This window comes from Castanea sativa, chromosome 3 (genome assembly GCF_040712315.1).
Source record: "Castanea sativa cultivar Marrone di Chiusa Pesio chromosome 3, ASM4071231v1".
NCBI lineage: Eukaryota > Viridiplantae > Streptophyta > Magnoliopsida > Fagales > Fagaceae > Castanea > Castanea sativa.
This window is the reverse complement of record NC_134015.1, coordinates 43,501,807-43,525,232: the sequence shown is the minus strand read 5'-3', so window position 1 is coordinate 43,525,232 and position 23,426 is coordinate 43,501,807. Positions and strand designations below refer to the sequence as shown.

Below are 23,426 nucleotides of genomic sequence, written 5' to 3'. Positions count from 1 at the left end.
TCAATGAGTACTGATCACCAACACTTTTTCCCCCCCTATTTTTTCTTTGTTATATATGAGAGATGATCAATTCTACTCCCAAAAAAAAGTTTTTATTTATTTTATCTTTAATAAAAAATATATTTTTGATGCATTGATTTATTTTTTGCCTTAATGAATATTCTTATAGAGAAGAAAATATCCTTATTGGTTTAAATTTGGGGACTTGTTCCACATGGGGCCCTTAGGCAATTGCATCTGTTGCTTATAAGGTAAAGCTGGCCCTGGACAGGAGACTGTAATTTGTAATTTCTTTTGCACTTATTGAGATAGCTTACCAATATGATATTAAAATAAATAAATAAATAGGCATCCAGAGAAGGTTACAATTAAACGGAGAAGATGACAAATTGAGGATGGGGAACTCAAAGCAAAACAATATAAAGAAACTCTTGCAAAGCTTTTGCAAACATCTTTGGGCTGAAGCGATTGCTGGAGAAGACATATCTAGGCTCCAAAAGCCACACCAAACACAAATAGTTTCAACTTTAGTAGATTTTATAATCTAATGGGATAACATGAAAAAAAGAAAAAGAAAAAGGAAAAAGAAGCACTTTTAGATTAATTTGTTAGGGTCATATTTTTACGTATTGGCATATCCTATTACAAAATGCACTTTACTTGCAATTGGGTAGATCTAAGTGGGTTCAAGATTATCATGACAAGTGGTTTCATTGAAGGCACAAAGATTGCTCAAGAACTTCTTAAGAAAAGCTAAATTTGCAGGTCCCGATACCTCCTTAATACCTATCAATTTATCAAGATTTAATGAAACTTGATACCTAGCTTGATACATCTCGATCTATCGAGCTGACGAATTTCAGGATATAGCCAGCAACGTTTTATTCTAAGAGACTATTTTTTTATGGGTTTGTATAATCCTAATAGGATTAGGATGGCCCAAGGTTTGTGTAAACCTAACAGGAATAAGAGAACTCATTAAAAGGCTCACTAAGCTCCTATATAAATAGGGAGGTAGGGAGAACGAAAACCTTAATCCTAGAAAGCTAACCCTAGAAAGCTCCATAAGGTTTTCTTATTGAAACCCTAGACTCCTCCTATAGAAGAAAGAGATCTTACTGCATTTCTTGTGCGCCTTTTGGTTTTGTAACCAAGCAAAATCTCTAGCACCAACAATTGAAGATCTTATTGGTGTTTCTATGTGAAGTTGTTGCATCTACAAAAATCAAAGGGTTGTTGTGGAGTTAGTCATATACTTGGATTCATGCAAAGAAGTTAGTTACGTACTAGGATTCATGCAAAAAGGGAAGAAGTCTCTACATGATTAAGTTCAATTGGGTAATGGAGTAAAAGTTCAATTGTAGGTTGGTATTTTGGGATAGTCTAGGATAGTGGTAAGATTCCTTATACTTGTAACCACTTGATTCTTGATTAGTGATTCTTGAAAGTGGTGACTTGAAAATCACCCGATGGGTTTTTTGTCTTGCGAGAGGTTTTTTCCATTTGTCAACAAATCACTGTGTCAATTTAATTTTTACTGCACTTAGTTCATTTAGTGATTTGTATGTGCCTCCACGATTTGCATGTAATATGACCTAATTAATCAACTTCGATAATTGTCTTAAATAACCGAGGTCAATCTATAACCCAATAGAATTTAACCTCCTTGGTGAGCTAAAATACAAAAATATTTAATAAATGGAAACTACAGTTACATCTCCTTTTTATTTTATTTATATATATATATATATATATATATATATATATATATATATATATATATATATATATATATATATTCCAATACCATTCCTTCGTTGAGGAATTTTTTCAGTCATGTCATTTACAAACCTCCCCCTCAAAAAACATTCATGATTGTGGGCATAGGCCCACGTAATAAGCTTTTGGGTTTCCCCAAAAATCGTGGGAAGTATGTTTTGGCCTTGGGTGGACTATGGAGGGTGTAAATAGAGTCGCCACCTAGATTAGGTCTAGGAACCATAAATATAGCACCTTGGTGGAAGGACTGATTTTTACTAAAACAAGTGTTCGGAGTTTAGGTATGGGGATGGGAAGGTGTTAATCACCTAACTCCGCCCAACCTGTGGGTCGGCCTCTACTCCTTGTGTTCAAAATCTTAATCTCATTAAAGGGTATTTTAACATGTTATTCTAACTCTTATACACTCTAACATGCATCTAAAGCATTCAATCATGGCATATCATCTTTGTAAAGTTATGATTTACAACTATGTTTTATATTGGCTTTATTCCATGACAAAAAGTGTTGTAATTGTTTTAATTTTGTTCCTTGTATTTTGTGAGATTTATTCTATTAGGTTTAGTATTAAGATGGCAAAGAATCGAGCATGTATTGGATGAACAAGTGGATTTCACGAGTGTCTCGCTAGAAGCTAACCCGTGAAAGAGCCACATGAGAAGCACATGCTAGAAGCTGAAGAGTCATGCCAGACTATCAATTTTGTGAGTGTCTCGTGGGTAAGGCATTCCCGCGAAGTACTCGCGAAACATTCTGCCTATAGGATTTTTTAAGTGTGACTTTCTTACCCTTCACCCATACTATATATATGATAGAGATATGCATGTTTGTATCACATACAAAACATACGCAGTGGAAAAATAACGGATTTATTTCATTCATAAATGTTAACATGCTACTATGTAAGTTTCAGAATTTGAGAACAAGAGAGTGTATCTTGGAGCGGTGAATTTCAAAACCGAAGATCAGAAGCACTTGGGAACACTTTCAATCTTCACTCAAATTCCACTAACACCCAAGATGTGTGGTATCTCAATTAGTTCCAAAGGGAGAATGTCAAAGTATCTAACACTTACATACACCACTTCATAATAGTGTTCTTACAAAAATTCTCTACAGAAAATTCTATATGTTTCTCCCTTTGTGTCTAACTGATTATTTAATTGGGCTGGTCTTTTGGGCCTTTCCAATTGGGCTTAAGTGTGTGGCTTAGAGTGGGACCAAAAGGGACCAATAAGACACTAGCTCCAATGGGCCTTGGGCTTTTCTGTCAACTATTGACAAGTCCAAAGTTACCATTAACTATATTTAATACCACTATATAAATATAGCTGCACTTTAGGCCTTATTTATAAATTATATCCCAAGACTTTATTTTACATGCAACCCCTTCATAAAATATTCGTAGTAACGCAAAGTCATGGATGTAGACTGCCACTTTGTAAATTACTACGTCTTATCCTTGAGTACCCGGTTTAATCCTTTAAGTTATTCATTATATATTTATGAAATCCAATTTCATAAATATATACTCTAGCAAAAATTTACTAGAGTAGTTAGGCCTAACATTCTGAATAACAAACTCATTAAACTTATCTCAAGAGAATATTTTGTATCTCCGTTAAGAGACTATGAATTCCATCTTGAGAATATATATTCCATCAACACTAAATGTGGTTACCCAACATACTGAGGTTTTGATCGTTTCTTTAGATCCCACTCCTGATATATCAAAACAACCTACACCTCATGATCAGATCCATTATTCTCTCAGGATTAAGAGTTCATGTAAATATAAGTCGTGAGTTTATTATTTATTTGACAGTCGTTAGGAGAATAATAAATCTCACACCGGTCCAGTTCAATATGTTTAAACTCTTAAAACATATCAACATATCAACTAGAAATCTCTATTTCCATGATCAAGACAAATTATCTTAGTTGATATGTTATAGTCTTCGCAGATGAAATGTCCAATTTCATCACTGACTACGAATTATAATTCTGAGTTTACGAAGAACTTGTGATTTATATTTTCTATGACTTTTTACATAAATGACATACTATGCATCTCATGGATTATATGATAATGTCTCAATATTCATGTTACCATTATTTTAGATAATAATAAAACAACTTTATTAATCATAACATTAAGTCATACATAATGTCATACATAATAACATACCTAGCATGATATAATAGGATTTAAGGGCACTAATCCTAACAATATACCCTCATTACCCACAAAAGTATGAAAGGTCATTCAGAGAGAAAACCCTAGACAGGTTTTCTACAACACACACATCCATCTTTTAGAGAGAGAGAGCTACTCATCCTTAGTGAGAAATCATTCTAGTCTCTTCTCCCTCTCCTAATGTCATACCTTGAGAGGAGATTTGTACCTAAACACAACCCACACCTTTTTCAGAGTGTAAAGAGTGTTTTGCAACTTGGGAAGCTTTGGGGATTTGCCAAAAGAAGCAGGTGAGGCTTTGCAAATGCAATCGGGCGTATTGCGGGATCTAGAAAGCTAGAGAAGACATGACTCCGAAGCTTGGAGGGCTCAAATACATTAGATAGACTAGGCTTAGAGGGTCTTTTGTGATTCGTGTACTCCAACTTATTTTCTAGTTGATCGATTTACCGCTTGGAGGGCGGTGGAGAGGTTTTTCGCCGAATTCTTCGGTTTCCTCTTCGATACACATCTTGGTGTTATCTTGTGTTTGCATCATTCTTCCCTACTCTTTTAGCTTTCATTTTATTGTTGATATTTGATGAATATGGCTTAGAGTAGTTTTATTGTTAGTTCGCTCGCATTTACTTTTATTCCGCACTTAGTTTAAGTTAGGGTAAAATTAACCGAGCCGCTTTTTTATTTAGGGGTCTAAACAAGCTCTTGTGCTTTCACACAATTTTGAGCTTTCAATCTCAAAACCTAGCATTCATCTATCAAAGCACAAGTATATATCAACAAAGGTAACATATACAAGTCAGATTAATCAAGCACATCAAAGCATCTAAGCGTTATCGACACTCAAATTGCAAGTTTTCGTGAGAAGAGAATTTTGTTTCCTAAAAACAATAAAAGAAAGATATATCTGAAATAAAGAAAGCACAAAACAAATTGGAAGTAGAAAGTAAAATGAAAAAAAATAAAACAAATTGTACATTTTGGTTTACGGATGGTTCATTGGTTCTAGGGCATTTATGCTTTGAAATTCTATCTCCAAAACAGAACAAAACAATAAAAAGAGAAAAAAGAGATTAAAAAAAATATAGCATGTCAAATTACACATTTAAAATAGGGGAAAAATAGTGGGAGAAAGAAGAGATGCCCTATCAGGTGAAGACTGCATATAGTCCTCTCATATTCCTTATTCTTCTACTTCTCCTTCTACTCCTCTAAAATGAAGTGGCGTCAGTTTCAAAGTTGTGCAAGAAATAAATTACAAAGAGAGAAGAGCGTGGAGATAAAAAATTAAAAATAAAAAGAAAAGTTTTTTTCCTTTTAGTTTTTCCTTGGAAGGAATATAAAGGGTGCAAAATTTGTAACTTCTTAGGAGTCAAAAGGTTATGTCAGTATTTTAAACAATTGAGTTTTAAGACGTGTATATGTTTTATAGTTGTCCATGAGGTGCAATAGGAAATGTGTAGGAATAAAAAATAAATTTTAAATTAAGGGAGATAAATATGTAAAGGCAAAATTATATGTAACGTTAAAACCTCCAAAGATGAATGTGTAAAGTCAATAATATATATATATATAGATATATACATAGATGTTGAAAAAAAGGGGGAAATAAACATATCTTGATGATAATTTGATTGAAAAATAAAAAATAGATCTCATATTCTATCATCCCCAAAAAAAGGTTTTGGTGATAGTTGTTGCACGAGTAGAAATGTGTTAGGTCTAGGGGTGTCCACACTACTCGGTAACCCACTTAACCCGCCAGACCCGCCCGAAACCGAACTGCCACCACCTGAACTGACCAATCTGACGGTTGGTGGTGGGTCACCACCCATAGAACCCGATCCCTTCAAGTCGGCTGGCAGGTTTTCTCCCTAAAAACCCGAGCCACCCAACCCGACCATAAAATCAACAAAATCCAATGAGATCCAAATGTTTTCCAACAAAGAGCTACTTGAAATCCACTGCAATCCACCAGATCCGGCGATATTTTTGATTTTCTGACAAAGAGCTACTTGAAATCCACTAGATTCGACGAGATCTCGTCGAGACCTAGTCCAGATTTGACGGATTTGGCCAAATATTGGTCAGATCTTGACTGATTTGGCGAAATATCGACACCGGCGGCAAAATTGAAACCGAATGACACCAACCCGAAACCTGACGGACCCGAATCGGATGATCTAACCATTAATACGGGTCGGTTTCAATTTTGATTTTCACCCACCCGAAAAATTCGGGTCGAGTCTGAGTCGGGCACAAACCCGACCTGTGGACACCCCTAGTTAGGTCAGTAGATTGTAGGCTAGCAAACCATGAGATAAAGTTGGTATTAAGTGTGTTTTACTTTTTAGAGAGTTTTTGAAATCCAAGACTTATGCCTTGAACAACTCAAGAAGAAAGAGGTTTTTGAAATCTCAATACATAGCTCAAGAAGAAAGAAGTTTTTGAAATGTCAATATACATATCAATTAATTGTGATAAGTTCAATGCATGCCTTGATACCTATTGTTCGATCAAGAATCACAAATACAAAATCCAATTTAGGTCTATTGATTCATCCAATCTCTAACATTTTATGCCCTACTTGGTAGAATATATGAGGACTAAAAAGGACAACCAAATGAGTGTTCAAGTGAGAAAACCATAGAGTTTAAATTAATAAACCTTAAAAAAATCACCAACATTGATTAATTATTATTATTATTATTATTATTATTATTGTAAGTGCACAATTGCACCTGGACCCAAAGACAACTACGGGCTCAGGCCCAATGAGCCTTAGACAATAAAATTTGTAGAGCGTGGGTTTGAAACCTAAATTAGAAGTGCTGAGAACTTAATAATGGGCTAAGAGTTACAAACACATGTAGATAACAAAAGATAACTGAAAATAGGCCTCCTCGGACGTTAGCCGAGGACCACTTCTGTATTATTGCTATTTCTTCCTTAAAAGTTACAATTCTTAGTTTCTTTCTTTGTTGCCGATCCCCCCATTTTTCTCTGGCCTCCACCCCCCTTAAATACTTCATTCCCTGATACTTTTTGGACAGTGACTAGAAGTTTCAGCCCTACTGTTCAGGGGTCACTTTCCCATTAATGCGGCCAGGGAGGTAGGTGCAGAGCCTTTAATGCGGAGGTGGCAGCCTTTGCACTTGATATTTTCTTTAACACTGGTGCATCTAGAAGGTTCAGGGTATCCCCTTTTAACCATTAGTCTTTCCAGAGTTATATCTTGACCTTTATAATGAAGTTTTGAGTTCTCTTGGATTTGTCCGCGGAGAAGCTCGTTCTCAGCTGTACCCTCAGATCCTTGGCGTATGGGCCAATTCGTAGAGTTTAATTCTGGAGTAGGTCGGCCTTCCATGCTACAGTCCAAAGGCCCATATGCCCACTTTGGTCCTTTTACCCCCCACAATTATTATTATTATTATTATTATTATTATTATTATTATTATTATTATTATACAAATTAAATAGTGGTTATACAAATTAAAATTGAGAATTTAATGGATAACAATTTCAATTTTTTTTTTCATTTGCTTCAAATAAAATTGTATTTATTTTATTAGTAGCTATTTTATATTTTCAAATATACAAACATTATATATATATATATATATATATATATATATATATATATATTATATAAACTTGGTAAAATTATATTTAATCATGCTTATTTGTAAATGTATACTATGCATATACATGAGGTTACAAGCTAATTAACCATAAGTTGAACATCCAACAATAATTGGTTAATTAATTTGTTGGCTTAAAATTGGTTAATTTCTAACAATCGGGGTCTAAATCTCTAACAACATATCTAGCAGAGAACGGTTACACAAATAACAAAACTGCAAGTTTATACTAGAAGACTCAAAACTGCAAGTTTTGTGACATTGGATAATGACCAAGTAAAACAAAGATCATTTTTACTCTCCTAAAGGTAGGGAGGTTCATACAATGCCTTAACGAACAATCAACACACAAGGGAGAGGCGCCAAGTATAAATACTTCATTTGCTCCACCATTTAGTTCCCACAATTAAACAAACAAACAAGATTGGAGTCATAAAATGGCAAACTCCAAGTACTTGTTTGTTCAAATTTCATGCTTCATCCTCTTGTTATCCTTGTCTACTTCATATGCTCATAACAAGAGCCACAAAAGCACGCCACCTCCCGCTGGTTTCCAAGCAAAAGTTGATTTCAAAGGTTGCTTTAACAAGGTTTATGCTTTCGGTGATTCTGACACAGACACTGGAAATGCTTACTACTTGGGTTCTCTCAAATCCTTCATTAGCAATTTATTCTCTCAAGCTTGGTCCCCATATTCCTCATCAGAGAGTTCAAACTTATCTGGTTATCGACTATCTAATGGCCGCTTGGTCATTGATTTCCTATGTGAAGCTCTCCACATACCGCACTTGTCAGCCTATAAAGACTCTTCCGCAAACTTCTCAGGTGGTGCAAACTTTGCAATAGCTGGATCAACGGCTCTTTCAAATAGTCTATTTGGTCATTTCAACCTTGGTAATCCCCTAATGTGGAAAAAAAATCCCGAGAGTATACTAACTCAACTTGATTGGTTCAATAGCTTTGTTGGGGAGATAGAATGTAAGGGAAAAGATGAGGATGCATGCAAATCAGAGCTTGGGAAAGCTCTCTTTTGGATAGGTGAGATAGGTGGCAATGACTATGCTCGTCTTTTTGCCTCTTCCATTGGCCCTGCTACTGTCAATAACCAATTCACAGAGCAAGTTGTTGATCACATCTACACACTTGCATTGGTAAGTATTGGTAAACTACCTTTTATGTCAAAAGCTTAAATTGATTTAAAAAATGATGAATATAATTATTTAACTGTTATTCTAACAAGCATAATATTACAAATAGAGAAAGAAAGTAGCATATAGCCTTAGCTTGTTAGAAGGAAAAAAAAATAAGTATCTCAGTGAGTTTTTCCAACCTAAACATTTGATCAAGACTCTTCACAAAATGGTGCATTGCATATAAAAGAAAGAATGAATGTTATGGTGAAGTTAATGTTGGAAGTCATATTAAGCCTGCTTTCTTTTGATAGGCACTATTGGACAAGGGTGCAAAGTTCCTTGTTGTTCAAGGGTTACCACCAATAGGGTGCCTTCCATTGCAGTTAACAACATGTCTCTCAAATGATCGTGATCAAAATGGGTGTTCAGCGAGTGCCAACTTGGTAATAAAGGGTCACAACGATCTTCTCCAAAAGAGGTTGGATGAAATTCGAATCCATTATAAAGATGCTATGATCCTATATATTGATCACTATAGTGCATTCAAAACAATACTGAAAAAGCACCAACAATACCAATTTAAAGAACCCTTCATGGCATGTTGTGGAGCTGGGGGAGGACCATTCAACTATCTACCAAACCTCCTTTGTGGAGCTTTTGGCACCTCTACTTGCAAGGATTCCAGCACCCACATTAACTTTGACGGGATTCACTTGACTGAAAATATGCATCTACACCTCTCTGATCTCTTCTTCAACCAAGGCTTTTGTAAACCATCATTTGCAGATCTAATTAAGAAGAAGAAAGGACAATATTAAGATGTCTGATATTGGCCTTTCAATTCTCTTTCTGGCAACTAATATTTGAAGGTTGATACCTATTGCTACTAGGTACATTAGTGGTAGGCTCCTAATGGTGACATTCGGAGAGCTGGATAATATTTTTTGTTTTAAGATAATTTACTATCTTTTTACCTTATTATTGTTATTATTTAAAAGTTACACATGTACCTAGGGTCTTGTACCATGGCCCCCTTTTTTACTTTACACTTGTAAGGGAAGGAGGTGTCAATTGTTTCTATTGTATGAGATTGTTCCCATAAAGTTGTTAACCATTTCCTTCCGTTGTCTTTTTCTCACTTAACTAATGGGTTAATTATTCTGTTCAATGGCAAGAAGAAAATACAATTATCCACTTCTTTTTTTTGTATGTGTGTGTGCACACACACGCTTAGTTATTCTCTCGAATCTTGATACTACAGATCTTTTTATCTATATACTTGTCTCTGCGCATGCACATGCTTAGAGATTTTTTCTATTTTTTTGGGTAAAGATTAAAAATTTGTATCTATTATAATTTAATTTAATTTTTTCAAAAAAATAAAATAATAAACTTTAGAGTTAAACAGTAAATATAATTTCTTTTTTGAACGTGAAGAAAAAAAATTCCTAAAATTTAGAAATTCTCTTTTTAAATTTAAAATGAAATTTGTTATTTGACATTGACCTTATTTCTAAACGAAGTTACCCTTCATTAATGAGAGTATTTTTGAACCACATAAAAGTCTAGTTGAAATAGGAGAATTCTCTAATATATAGTATAGATAAGTTCTGTCACTGCGTTGTTGAAGAAATTGGGCCTTTTGACTTGCAACAGAACCATATTTCTCCTCTAGGTAACTTAAACTTCCTTTCGAGCACTTGCAGCAGTGGAGCTAAATAGCTATATAGCTATTTTAGCTCCACCAAAACACCAAAAAGAAGCATGCAGCAGTGGAGCTAAATCTATTTTTTTAAGCTCATTGCTATAGTGTACATCTATAGATAGATGTGCACTGTTCATGAGAGCTAAAAATTAATTAATTTTTTATTTTGCGTTCACATTACTTTTTTATTGTGGTATTTTTATTGTAGTGAGATGTATTATTTTATTGTGGTAGATATATTATTTTATTGTGATGTTTATATTATTTTATTGTGTTGAAAGCTAAAATAGATCCACTGCTGCAGCATGTGTGTAGGTAAAATAGATAAAGTAACTTTTAGTGGAGCTAAATTGCTAAATTTTTAGCTCCACTGCTGTGGATGCTCTAATATCTGCATATAGTAAACAAAATATGATCCTTTATGATATGAACAACATAGAATAATCAATTCATGGCTTCATAAATAACAATGAGGACTACTAACTATCAGAATATGTCAAATCTTCCGGCATTCAAATGTGAAAACTGTTTGGTAGTATCTAGTTGTTGAATGTGCCCTTCACACGGAAATAAGCTCACAAAAGTTAGCTAGCTATGGCACACAATAATTTAGGAGTCACAATTAGTAGCTCAATTAACTAAAAGTAATACAATATCAAACGGTTTGGTTCAACAACAAAGGTCAGAACATAAAAGAAGCCAATCGACTCCAATAAATTCCGTTCATAGATCAATTTGGTTTGTCATGTCCTGCCAGTTCTATTTCTGACTGTGACCATTGCTCATTTATTATCATCTACGTAGTCAAGACTCAAAAAGGAGCTCAATTTTTTGTGGAGTCAAAATGGGCTTATTTAATATAAAAAGAGAGACAATAAATTCTGAGCAAGCATATTAAATATTACTAATAAAGGCGGTGGAAAAATTGGCCCAAACCACTTTTTTCTTTTTTCTTTTTCTGTTGGAAGAACCTGATATGGTGGGAAAATAGCTAGACAAACTATGAAAGGAAAGGGGCTGGGTTGAATTTCTTATAAGAGGAAAAACAAATAGAAACAACTCTTCTAGATTACTAATGGAAACTGTGTGTAATACTGAAAGGTCTAAAAAATTCAATCAAAGACCTTTACAAATGCATGGGAGCTGCAGTTTATGATAGCGGGCTCGGGTAAGGGTGGGTTAGCAACTGACATATTGTTCTGACAGCTAATCCCTAACTAATCAGCCAAGAAAATTTCTTGCTTGTGCTGTTACCAAAAGTACAAACTTTTAAATGTTACAACTACAAACAAACAATTACAAAGTCTAACAGTTTATACAATGATGAACTGCATCATAAACTAATCATAAAAAACCAGTATAATGTTGTAATGCTCATAGGTTGTGACTAAGCCATTGGACTTCAAGTGCCACGCATCAAAATAGCAAGAAGAACCAGCATGAAAACAGAGCTAAACCTAAACATTGAAAAACTTGCGATGCTAAATTTTAAGTTCCCCCATACTCTCCCCATTCAAATTACTTTTTGTGACATTGATACCAAATTCTAACAAACATTACAAGTAGCTTTTGAATTTGGCCAACAAGCAAGCCAACATATGCACAGATTAAACGTAGCTCATACGGTTTGACAAGATCAGGAAGCCAAATTCTGAACATGTTTTGCATAGATTTCTCTTCAGTCACACAAATTTTTGCTGGAAATATGTGTATTTCAATGTGCATTATACTGAAATTTTAGTAGATTATGAAGATAGACAACAAATTTCAGGTAAAACAAATTTACCATTAATCATGATGAGTATCATACATTGATGTTTATAGTTGTAAAACAAGTACAATGGAGAACTTGTGACCGTGTAAAAATCCCAGAGAATTTTCCCTACCAGACTCTTTTCACAGTTGAAGGTCGGCCTTTTCTATCTGCAGTCTGTACACATATCTTCTCATTTACTTCAAATCAAATTAGGTATTCATAATACACTAAAAATAGGGAATCTGGGTAATCTTTTGGAAGGCTGTTGATGTAGAGGTAGAATCGCAACACATCCTCCTTAGAAACTGTTTCAGGATCAACAACATCATCATTACAAGTGAGCACCCATAAGTCTTCTGAATTGACTCTCTTTAAGCTGCCACGACAAAAAGGGCAGGACTCTGATCTTGTGTTCCTGCAATTTGTAAAGAACACCACAAGAGCAAATAATAAGTCCTGTTAATATAAAGTATTAGTGGTGTTACCATAAGAAGCATAAGAGATATAAAATTAAAACAGTAGTTACCAATTGCGATAGCATTTGATGCACATTGAATGACAACAATTAGGCAAGACCATTTTGGTGCAAGGCTCCAAGCAAATCCCGCATTCATCTTCTCTTTCCAAATCGACATTGGTGAGTCTTCCATCTCCTTCCAGCCTCTTTTTGCATGACATTTCCATTCGCAGATTCCCTTCTTTAGTAACATCAAAATCCTCCAAGCTACCATGGAGCCGTTGAAGTGATGGTAATATAACAGCTGCAATTTGGATTTTTTTGGAACAAAGGTCAGAATATATGCATAAACCATAATAATTGGCAAATTGCCTCTCTTTGTTCTTCTTTCTGAGCACAAAACATATTCAAAAGTAGGCAATTAACATACCATAAAAGTCCCTAATTGTTGCCTTCCTCCCATGTGTAGATATGTTTGGTCTGCCATCTGTATATACCTGTTAATATAAGATGGTAAGCTACAAATTCATGCTCAAGTTATTTAAAGCAAAAATTGCAAACTTTGTCATAACCCACAGCTACAACAGGCTAACATTAAAAGAACCAACCTTGTATACAAGTATGTGGAAAAAGTTCAGATATCTGGGGAGCAGACATGTGCAAGAACAATCCAGCCACTGTAGTAAAAACAGATAGAGAGGAGCCAATTGATTGTACACCAATTTCATTTGAAGACGTGCACCACTCTTGGCTCTTGGGATTACAGCAGCCCTAAAAATCCAGAATCCTAATTTAGACAAAAGTTGGTTTAATAAAGCAGCATCTACCTTTACACTCAATCAATTCACCGGCCATAAGTTATTTGCAACAAAGTAATGATAGGTACTGGGCATGAAAAAAAAAAGTCCTAATCAGGTGTTGACCCCTTGGATTTTTTTACCTTCTAATAATTCCAAGAGGAAACAAATTAATTTGAAAAAAAAAATCATCAGATAATAAAAAGTACAGCATAAAAATATAACCATAACACAACACTTAAATGAGTTCTGCTTCTTTTCTTTTTTTCTCCATCAATTAGCAAACAAACTGAACAATTTACCACAGGTTGATCATCAAAAAGCCCAAAGCCTAAGTGCCTAACCATACAAAATTATTATTAAAAAAAAAAAAAAACCCACTTCAGGGAAACTAAAACAGAACAAACCCATATAAAAAAACACACTCAAAAAACAAAAAACAAAAAACTCACAGAGCATTAGCATGTTGTATATCAGCCTCCAAGACTTTCAAGGAGTCCTGGTAAGAAGACCTTGCAAGCTCATAATACATCATCTCCATCTCTAACTCTCTTCCTCTTCTTCAGTTTTACACAGCAAACAAACAAAAACCCTTCTCAGAATTGATGTGAAGCACTTATCTTTCGCTCTCTTTTTTCACTTGGGAACCTAATCCCCTCTGCCAAAAAACAAGCACAAAAGTAAACAAAATAATACACAGAGAGAGAGAGAAAGAGAGAGAGAAAGAGTGGGTATGTCTATTTCAAAGTTTCTTTTTTATTTTTTTTTCTAAGACAACACCAAACCTCTTTTTCTATTTTATCTTATGTGGGTAATAAAGGGCGGCTTCGAAGCATGTCTTTGGTTTTGGCTTTGTCCTTTTATGGTCAGAGAAAAAAATGCATACATATATATATGTGTTTGATATGATACCGAATGAGAAAATTTGGTTGAGAAAGAATGCGTTTTTTCTTTTGTATGACTATATGATGATGGTGATGGATAAGAATAAAGATAGAAACTTGGGAATACCCACTTTGAGTTCTTGTTCTTATCATAATAATCCTTGCTTTTTTGGTTGGTTTTCTTTTAATACTTTAATAATGTTGCTTTTTTTTTTTTTTTTTTTGGGTTGCTGAAAAATAATAGACTGTATTAAATAAGATTGCTAAAACTGCTCTTGCTTATTATAATTACTAGTTGCATAATCTTCTGTTATTATCTGCTATTATATTGTAGTAGCTCTAGTGCAAAATATTGTTAATAATATATATATATATATATATATATATATATATATATATATATTACCAGTCTGTATTGCTATATAATAATTATATTTGATAGGCATTAATGAATAATGCAAAACGTGGCATTATATAATATTGATGGTTCTAGTGTGTTAAATTATCCAACACCACTTGATCTAAGGGTCCATTTTCATAGGTTGATTATTTTCAAATAGATTGCTGCTATCTACTTATAAATGCCTAAATGAAGCATTGTTGAGGTGACATGACAGTTGGGTATTTGATACGAAATTTGGGGTCAAATCTTATTTTAGTTCATGTGGATTGAAATCAAATACGTACGCAATTTATATATTTTATTTTGAAAAAGGTAACGAATGTCTTAAAAGTATTGGTATATAAAATATTTTTAGAAACCTTTTATGAAAAAATATGTTGACTTTGTTGACAGTTTTTTTTTTTCTTAAATAGTCCATTAACTAATGCCTTTATAGTACCCATTAGTAGAACCCATCTTATAAAGTTAAGTTTATAATTCTTGATTTCTTTCAACTGCATGTTGATACATGGAATTTAATTGGAGAAAAGTTTTGAACCCTCTATGTCTATATCTGAAATATCAGATTTTTATAATAAATTTTATAGGAGGAAATATCAGAAATTATGAGAACTATAATGCTTTCGGCACTGATAGTTGTAAATTAATCATCACTCCAATTATATTTTCTTGATGATTGTTTAATTATTTATAACCATATAGTCTTTTGGAGAAAGAAAGAAATAGTGGGTGACGTGCCAAATAAACTTGAAAACGATATATATATTGTAGTTTCTTATGGTTCATGAACCATTAATTTAATTCTATTCTTTTCTCCCACAAAAAAAATTCCTATTCTCTAGAAATGGTTCGGTATGCCACTTTCATGTTGTGTTGGTGGTCCAACTATATTCAACTAAAAACCTAAAGCTTGGTTCATAGCATAGGTTGGGCCAATATTTCACAATTTGTTGGGTAATTCAACAAAACCCAATCTGCATAACATTTAGAGTCACAAGTCACAACCCTAAATTTTGCTAATAAGTGTAGAGTAGGCAGCTGGAAGCCACTAGATCACATGGCTCATGGTCATGGCAACTACCCATATGGTGAGTCAAACCCAAATGGCCACAGCAACTGCCAACAGGTTATTCAGCAAAAAATACTGCCAACAGGTTACGTGGACCTTAACCAAATGTTTGTAAGTTTCTGCTCATGTAAGAAAGTTACTATTTTGTTTGGTTGCTTCATTTTATTTTAAAAAATAAGTTGGGTAACTTATAGAGTTTACCACAAAATTATAAATAAATAAGCATTGTATATAAATTGACACTAGAAGAAATAAACCATCTAAATAGATTTTTTTTTTAGTGATAATTCAATAGTTGAGAAAATGAGATTTAAATTTCGAATGTTTTTGTCAAAAATATTAGAAAATGACACCTTTTTACCTTAAAATATTATAGAGAATGTGATTCTTAAGCTCAATATTCATCAAACACATAAAAAGTGCTCTTGATCGTCCTTGGTATCACCTTAAAAAACCTTTGAAATATTATATTTTTTTAAGCATGACATTTTAAAATTTTGTGTTTCTTCAAGTGCCACGCCTTCACTGGCTGTTATATGTAACAATAGTTTTTTGGTCAATAACTCAATATTGGACGATATGGAATCAACCAACTAAATACTTATAACACAAATTGGCCATTATCTAATTCTATAGTGCAAAAGGATTTTACAGTTTTCACGAGAAAAAGAAACAAGGCTGTGTTGTCAACATAGGTAGAAGCAATATAAAGTTGATTAGGATATATGTTACAGTTAAAAGTCTTAGGTTGGAGGGTGGTGCAAAATCATCTTGCAGATGGAACTAGGCAATCATTTGATAAGTCAGGGCTCTCAATTTCAAGAAAGCTTGTCAGCAAAGTTTTTCTTGAAGATTGTGCTTTTGAACTACTTGATGCCAGTTTTTGGTTGCAGTCAGTTCCCTTTTCAATCTTGACAGCATCTTGTATAGCCAAAATTACTTCCTGCATCCTTGGCCTTGAAGCCCCATGTTGTTCAACACATTGGATAGCAACTTCAGCAATCCTCCATATGGACTCAATCTTGACATTTCCTAGGAGGAAGGGATCTACGATGCTAATAACATCGCCTTTACGGATTAAAGACCTTGCCTACACAACATGAAGAAGATTGATTTATTATTATTTCGCATAAAATTTTGATTGTGCAGTGACAGAACAGTGGCATTGATTCCTGGATATGTTTTAGTAATTCAACCATAAGATGCAGTTTTTAATGATTGAGGTATGGTAAGATGTTCAATCACAATGACTAAAAACCTAAATAATCTAAATATGCATATTTCAGGCTATTTAAAGTTTTATAAGGATTATAAAACATCTCAATCAGTGTTCTTACATTGCTTATGTTAATTAACTTGCAAATGATGGTTACATCTCTCAATCATATTCTAGCCATCGGGGATGGTCTATGTCTCCGCACTGCAGCACAAATTTTGTCATGTTTGATGTGTTCTCTACGGAAACTCTCATATCCTCATAGACAATCCCTATGGAAGCTCTTCACATATACTGTTTGGTGTACCTGTAAACAAATTTTCATGTGTTTTGAATTATATTCCGAGCACACCCATTCCTTCCCCAGATGTCAACATGTTTAAGGTGTCTCAAAGTCTGGTTGGTTGCTATAGTGTACATATATTTAGCATGGCCATCGTCTCCTGGATCCTAAAGATGCTTTTCTTGGAAGTTTTTGTTTCTTTTTGATCTGTTAAGTGAACTGCTAGTGTGTATTACCTTAAAAGGCAGATGTCTAATTTGACAGTATTATGTTCAGCATTTCAACGCTAAAATGACAGAAATCTTGCCAAGTGCTTACCCAGTGAACAATGTTCATTTCAGGACCATAATCTTCTGCAGAGATGGGCTTTCTTCCAGAAATCAATTCCAGGAGAACAACCCCAAAGCTGTAAACATCACTCTTTTCAGTCAATTGCTGATTTGCATAGTACCTGTAAGATAGTAAGAGGATATGTGTCGTTAGCTAAGCAGATTCAGGAGGAAACATGCGGTTGATTATGCATACAGGACAAGTATTGCTTACTCAGGATCTAGGTAGCCTACTGTTCCTCGTGCCACACTCGATACATGGGTTAAATCTTCTTCAGTTTGCCTTGAAAGTCCAAAATCTGACACTTTTGCTCTCATATTGATGTCTAGGAGAATATTGCTTGTTTTTACATCTCGGTGAATGATGCTTGGGTTGCATCCAGTGTGTAAATACTCAAGACCTAACAAATATCTAAATGTGTTTATACTGTTAATTTGAAAATGAAATGTGCATTTACTAGCAATAAGTTCTATATTAAACCTTTAGCTGCATCTTCTGCTATACAAAGACGAGCTAGCCAGTCTAACTGCTTTTGGTTGGCATTATCTGTCAACAAATTAGGATTTTTAATAAATTGTTTCCCATTGCAACTGAGAAGCAAGATAGAAGAAAGAAAAATATTTCTATGAAGCATAGCTGACCATGGATGTGATCCCGCAAGGTTCCATTATGCATATACTCATACACCAAAATCCGTTGATGCTCTTCTTCACAGTATCCAATTAGAGGAACCAAATTTCTATGATGAATTCTCGACAAGAGGGCTACCTGCAAATATGTTGCCATGTAAATGAACTTGGATTCATGAAAAAAAAAAAAATCTTTGGTTGATAGTATATCTTTAAGTATTCTTGTAGGTTAGATAAAGAACATTGTTTCTAGTCCATTGCAATCTGGAATTATTCATTATTGTAGAAGCTTTCCTTCTCTGATCATGTCTTATGAAGTACAGATATGAAGAAATGTATGATGTAGGAATATAGTTATTTACATCATGTTGATTCCCAGGCATATAATATAACAGTACCTCAGTCACAAATTGCCCTTGGCTTGATAAATCTGCCATGATCTTAACTGCCACCTCTTTTCCGTCTTTCATTTTCCCATAATAGACAGACCCAAAGCTTCCACTGCCAATTTTCTTTGAAAAATTTTGGGTAGCTTCTTCTAGGTCAGAGAGTGTAATATAATATGCAATGCGTTCATCCTTTAAATGACCACCAAGGTTGATTGAATAGGCATTTGAAGGCTTGGTGCCGCTACGCTTAGAACCACCTGATGAAGACAAAACATGCTGAACTAAAGAAATCTGCCACACCGTCATGTGAACAATACTAGATGGAATTTGTTGGCATACAAACCTTTGCTATCACTTTTCTGTTGTTGAAATGTCTTTCTTTGACGATTACAAATTAATAATAAACTTCCTACTAATAGAATTGATAGAATTGCAAGTACCCCAACTGATATTCCAAGTATCAACTTAAAATGCTTTTTGTCCTGTACTTCTTTATGTAGTTGGGGATTATCTCCATAGCTGCAAAAGAAATTATATAGCAGTCAAAAACATTTTCTACACTAGACTACTTGGTCCTCCTATTTCTATATTCCCCCCATTAGCTACGTCTTGTTGATATGACTAATTGACTATTATGCGCGAGTGTTAGTGACAGAAACTGTCTATACATGCATTTGCATGTCTATATGCACTTGTGTGTGTGTGTGTGTTAATATATACACATACACATGTTGAAAACTTTTCAGGAGTTAGGCTTGATTTTACTATGAAGCTAAGATAAAAATCTGTGGATTTAAACTCCATTTTCTTATATTTGAAGTCTTAATGACCAAAGCCAGATGTAGATTCTTTTAAAGTTTTGAATACTTATATTTTCTTTTTCTCTTTTCCAGATTTGGTGGCATTTATAGAACTCAAAGCAAAATTTTCTGCAGAAAGAAAATTAGTGCACTACCTTGCAAAATAGAGGGGGAGAAAAAGACCATTAGAACTCAGATATAGCATCCATGGGTCTTAAACAAGAAACATAACAGGGTTCATACTTACTGGAAAATGATTTTCCCATTTAACAATCCTGAAGGTATTTCCCCAGTAAAAGAGTTGTTCTGTATGTACCTAAAACATATCAATTTCACAAATTACTGCAAAATGCACACTTATCAGGGTAAAGTTGCCGATAAAAAAAATCGAGGCAAGATTTTGCAACTATATGAAGTGTCTAAGTTAAGAAATCTAGATTGCCACATACAGTTCTTGTAAGCTTGGCAAACTACTGAGGTAAGAAGGTACTGAACCATTCAATCTGTTGTTCTCTATATGCCTGCATATTCAACAAAAATAAATGGAAAAATACCAAAACATAAACAACAGCCATCACAAATATAAAAGATGTTTTCTCCATTTAAACTTGTATGGTTGAAGCTTGAACTGAATAGCTTACACAATCTTTAAATTGATGAGATTACTTATGTCAGGTAGTGGCCCTTCGAGGGAATTACCATCCAACCACCTGAGAAAAAGATAGTGGTTAACTTACCATGAAAAGGAAAAATGATAGTTTTAACTTTATCTTAGAGTAGAATAGCACTCACAACTCTGTTAACGCCTCCATGTTGTTGAGCTCGGATGGGATTTCACCAATCACATTCTTTCTTGACAGCAAACTGTACAACAGGGCAGAGGTTTCCCTTTATAATTCAGCTCTTACGGGCAAGTTATAATTTTTATTTAAATGTTGGATCACAACTTAGCTTAGCTATATATCTCATGAAAAATGCTTCATGTATTAAAACGTTTTTACTTGCATTTACCTATTACAATACCATTAAAAGGTTATCTAATAATTATGTAATAACATCTTCTATAAAAGCAAAGTGAATCATTTTGGATGCTTCAGCTGGCAACTAACTTCTCACTCTATGTATTGAGATATGAATTGGATGTCTGATCCTGGGAAGTCTGATGTCGAGATGTTATGTCAATGGAATTCAACTAATTTATGTTAGAACTTGCACCATACATGGAGGACTTACATAGAATTCGGAGCTACCAATATGACAGGTCTGGTGACTGGTGCTGGTATATGTCATCTCTCAGGTGGTTTATGTTTTGAGTTGTTATATACACCATTTAAGTACATTTTTGGGCAAAGGATGTAAATCCATCTCAAGATACTTGGATGCTTATATTGCATTGCATATGTGGAATGACAGTGCACAGAAACATCAACATGAAGTAAAATTGTCAGTAAGAAAATATGCAGAAATTACATTTTCGTAATTCTCGGTGGTGTAGTTGAGCTACAGGCTACCCATTCCCATGGAGTTGGGACACAAGGATCTCCTTCATTTGTCCAAATGCTTTCAGCAGACATCAAACGAAGGGCATTGGCAACAATCACTAGCAATTGAAAACAAAAATACCAATCAGTTCATTCTCATAAAGCGCGCTAATAATTATAGTAAGCTGCAAGTAATATGACCAAATTTTAGCTACCTATTACTAATTGGCTGTATGATAGATGGCTAGAAGAATTTATAGAAATCAATATATGCAGAGATCATGGACTTACAGTCATGCCCGACGGTCTTTGGAGCAATCCTTAAGTATCTACATATTTCCATCGCATTTAGAAGTGGCCCTCGAGTAGAATCCCGGGTCCTAGCAAAGGAGAATGACAGAACGAATTCCAGAGTCACATTCATGTAGCTGGGTTCATAAAGAGTGTAGCTCCCATTGGCATTCTCAGCTATATTTACCACTGCATTGTTGTAATCAGGCATGATAGGCTGGCTCAATTTGAATTTCCGAGTCTCATTGGCACCCAAGTCTTCAATTTCAGCAAAGTATGCATAAGCTCGAGCATTGGCAGGGAAATTGTCAAGGTTTAATCTGTAGCTGAGCACCCCTTTCGTGCCAACAACCGCTGTTTGCATTACTTTCACAGGTGGGTACTCTCTTGTTTTTGTGTTTACATTCTTTGATGTATTGATTCTTTCTGTGCCAGGGGCCACCCCTACAAGATAATTTGGCCTTTTAATGAGATCTGACTGCCAAATTCTGTCATATGGATCATCTGGATACCTGAGAAATATATATATGCACACTTATCACTGATGATACCAGAATGCATTTTCTTGTTTTGGCAGGTATGAACATTTAAAGGGAGCTAATTAGTAATTACCTTACGGAATCCTCGCTTGGGGCACCAAAGTTCAATCTAGCTGCAACGTCCAAGAAGAAATTATCCTCATAATCTGTTGCATACATTGAAAGATTCAAGGGCCGCAGCTCAAGAGTGGATATGAATGGAGAACCAGTTGTTGCACAGCATATGCACACATCAATAGAATCCGAGGGTGCCCTGATAATCATTTCCTTCGCGTATATTCTTGAAGCATCCAATATTGATACAGTATACCACTGAGTTGCATCCAAGTAAAGCTGAAATTGAGGATATGTTTCTTCATTTTTTAAGTTGCCATACTGAAATGTTGCACGAACTAGATACCGCCTTCTTTCTTGGGTGGCTAAAGTGTAGCAGTACTTCTTGTTGTCTATGGGAAAATCTCGCCGCCTTTGATACTGCACCAAGTTTCCATTTGGATTTATTACTCCCACTGGTTGGCCATAGTTCATATAATCTCGGTCGGGAATCCATGCTATTCCAGTACTACGGTCAGTGTAGTTACTTGTGCCTCCACAGTCTAAACTAATAAATTCTGCATGATGAATTAGTATTGCAAAGACTTAGCTTTCATGGCCTTCGTTACAATTCAAATTTTCAAACTCATTAACATAAACAAACTTGCTCATATGGACAAAACAAATTGCTACTATCTTCTTCAGTTCTTAAGTTTCATTTAACTTTGTCTTAACATTTATGATTCATTCAATATACAACAAGACAGTAAATTTCACAAAATATTTTGATAGTTACTTCATGAATTTGAAAGAAAACTTCCTAGATTTCAATGAAGTATATTGGTTAAGGAAGAACATACCTTCAACTTGGCACACAACAGATGATATAAAGAAAAGAAATACAACCAGGAAATGAGAAAGTGAACTCATTGAAGGTGAGGAAGACAAACCAATCCTTTTGATTTTTCTAGTTTCTACAATTTCAGTGAATGATAAAAATTAGAACTGTTGGTTGATTTCAACATCTCAGTATCTCACCTATCTTTCTTCCACTGTAACTTTTACTTTTGTAATTGATGAGCTTCCTAGCTCATTGTTCATTCACGATTTTATCTCTTTTTTAAATGGGAATCTTTTATTTTCCCAAGAAAAAAAAAAGTTTTCGGGCTTCCTATCAGTTTTACCTCTTGAAAAAGAGTGTGACACAAGCTCAAACTAAAAAGTGAACAATCAACTTTGAATTCTTTCATTGCTTTTTCATGTCAAAAATCAAACACGGATGCACATACATTAAATACACACCCAAATGCATTTATCCTTTATGAATGAGTGGAAATAACATGACTTTTACCATTGACAACACTTTTACTACGCACCAATTTTACTGTTTATAATAATGGGAAAAAGTTATACAAGTGTTGTATTGACAGTGTTACAGTCTTATTGAAAAAATAATTTTGACCATAAGAGAAAGCTGTGGAAATGCAAGTAAAAAATATGTTATTGTTTAGGATTAAATATCTAGAAAATAAAAAAGATATATGTACCATCAATATGTTGGACAGGGATCCTAGAGAGAAGCTAAGCCATGCAAAAAGTATCTTTAAAGAAAGAAAA

At 34.4% G+C, this 23,426-nt stretch overlaps 3 protein-coding genes across 6 annotated transcripts; 1 reads left to right on the top strand and 2 right to left on the bottom strand.

Moving 5' to 3' along the window:
* Window positions 1-8,051: 8,051 nt before the first annotated feature.
* On the top strand, window positions 8,052-9,598 carry LOC142627518 (GDSL esterase/lipase At3g48460-like). The gene is made up of 2 exons (XM_075801395.1): window positions 8,052-8,765; window positions 9,059-9,598. The coding sequence occupies exons 1-2, from the start codon at window positions 8,052-8,054 to the stop codon at window positions 9,563-9,565; spliced, it is 1,221 nt and encodes a 406-aa protein (XP_075657510.1). The 3' UTR covers window positions 9,566-9,598.
* Window positions 9,599-12,217: 2,619 nt separating this feature from the next.
* LOC142629954 (E3 ubiquitin-protein ligase AIRP2-like) lies at window positions 12,218-14,326 on the bottom strand. 2 transcript variants are annotated; one of them, XM_075804011.1, is made up of 5 exons: window positions 13,915-14,326; window positions 13,274-13,436; window positions 13,096-13,162; window positions 12,735-12,969; window positions 12,218-12,623 (listed from the first exon to the last, which is right to left on the bottom strand). In XM_075804011.1, the coding sequence occupies exons 1-5, from the start codon at window positions 14,001-14,003 to the stop codon at window positions 12,413-12,415; spliced, it is 765 nt and encodes a 254-aa protein (XP_075660126.1). In that variant the 5' UTR covers window positions 14,004-14,326; the 3' UTR covers window positions 12,218-12,412. The 2 variants fall into 2 exon arrangements, with proteins under 2 accessions (XP_075660126.1, XP_075660127.1); XM_075804012.1 differs by having other exon boundaries at window positions 13,274-13,452; window positions 13,915-14,158.
* Window positions 14,327-16,388: 2,062 nt separating this feature from the next.
* Window positions 16,389-22,957, bottom strand: LOC142628205 (putative LRR receptor-like serine/threonine-protein kinase At1g67720). 3 transcript variants are annotated; one of them, XM_075802255.1, is made up of 15 exons: window positions 22,848-22,957; window positions 21,850-22,387; window positions 21,238-21,749; window positions 20,936-21,065; window positions 20,258-20,329; window positions 20,107-20,175; window positions 19,915-19,986; window positions 19,713-19,781; window positions 19,009-19,184; window positions 18,675-18,922; window positions 18,289-18,415; window positions 18,128-18,193; window positions 17,861-18,047; window positions 17,636-17,768; window positions 16,389-16,908 (listed from the first exon to the last, which is right to left on the bottom strand). In XM_075802255.1, exons 2-15 carry the CDS (start codon window positions 22,302-22,304, stop codon window positions 16,585-16,587), a joined length of 2,640 nt encoding a protein of 879 aa, XP_075658370.1. In that variant the 5' UTR covers window positions 22,305-22,387; window positions 22,848-22,957; the 3' UTR covers window positions 16,389-16,584. The 3 variants fall into 3 exon arrangements, with proteins under 3 accessions (XP_075658370.1, XP_075658369.1, XP_075658371.1); XM_075802254.1 differs by having other exon boundaries at window positions 22,670-22,894; XM_075802256.1 differs by lacking the exon at window positions 16,389-16,908 and adding an exon at window positions 17,175-17,341 and having other exon boundaries at window positions 22,670-22,892.
* Between the last annotated feature and the right edge of the window lie 469 nt (window positions 22,958-23,426).

Bases quoted from the DNA above. Each gene is read 5' to 3' on its own strand.
- LOC142629954 (XM_075804011.1), bottom strand. From the start codon at position 14,003: ATGGAGATGATGTATTATGAGCTTGCAAGGTCTTCTTACCAGGACTCC. The intron at 13,163-13,273 runs GTTGGTTCTTTT...TTATATTAACAG, and splicing joins TCCACATACTTGTATACAAG to GTATATACAGATGGCAGACC. The intron at 12,970-13,095 runs GTATGTTAATTG...TCCAAATTGCAG, and splicing joins AACAATTAGGGACTTTTATG to CTGTTATATTACCATCACTT.
- LOC142628205 (XM_075802254.1), bottom strand. From the start codon at position 22,739: ATGAGTTCACTTTCTCATTTCCTGGTTGTATTTCTTTTCTTTATATCA. The intron at 21,750-21,849 runs GTAATTACTAAT...TATATTTCTCAG, and splicing joins CCAAGCGAGGATTCCGTAAG to GTATCCAGATGATCCATATG. The intron at 19,987-20,106 runs GTAAGCTATTCA...TTGAATATGCAG, and splicing joins CTCATCAATTTAAAGATTGT to GCATATAGAGAACAACAGAT.
- LOC142627518 (XM_075801395.1), top strand. From the start codon at position 8,052: ATGGCAAACTCCAAGTACTTGTTTGTTCAAATTTCATGCTTCATCCTC. The intron at 8,766-9,058 runs GTAAGTATTGGT...TTCTTTTGATAG, and splicing joins ACATCTACACACTTGCATTG to GCACTATTGGACAAGGGTGC.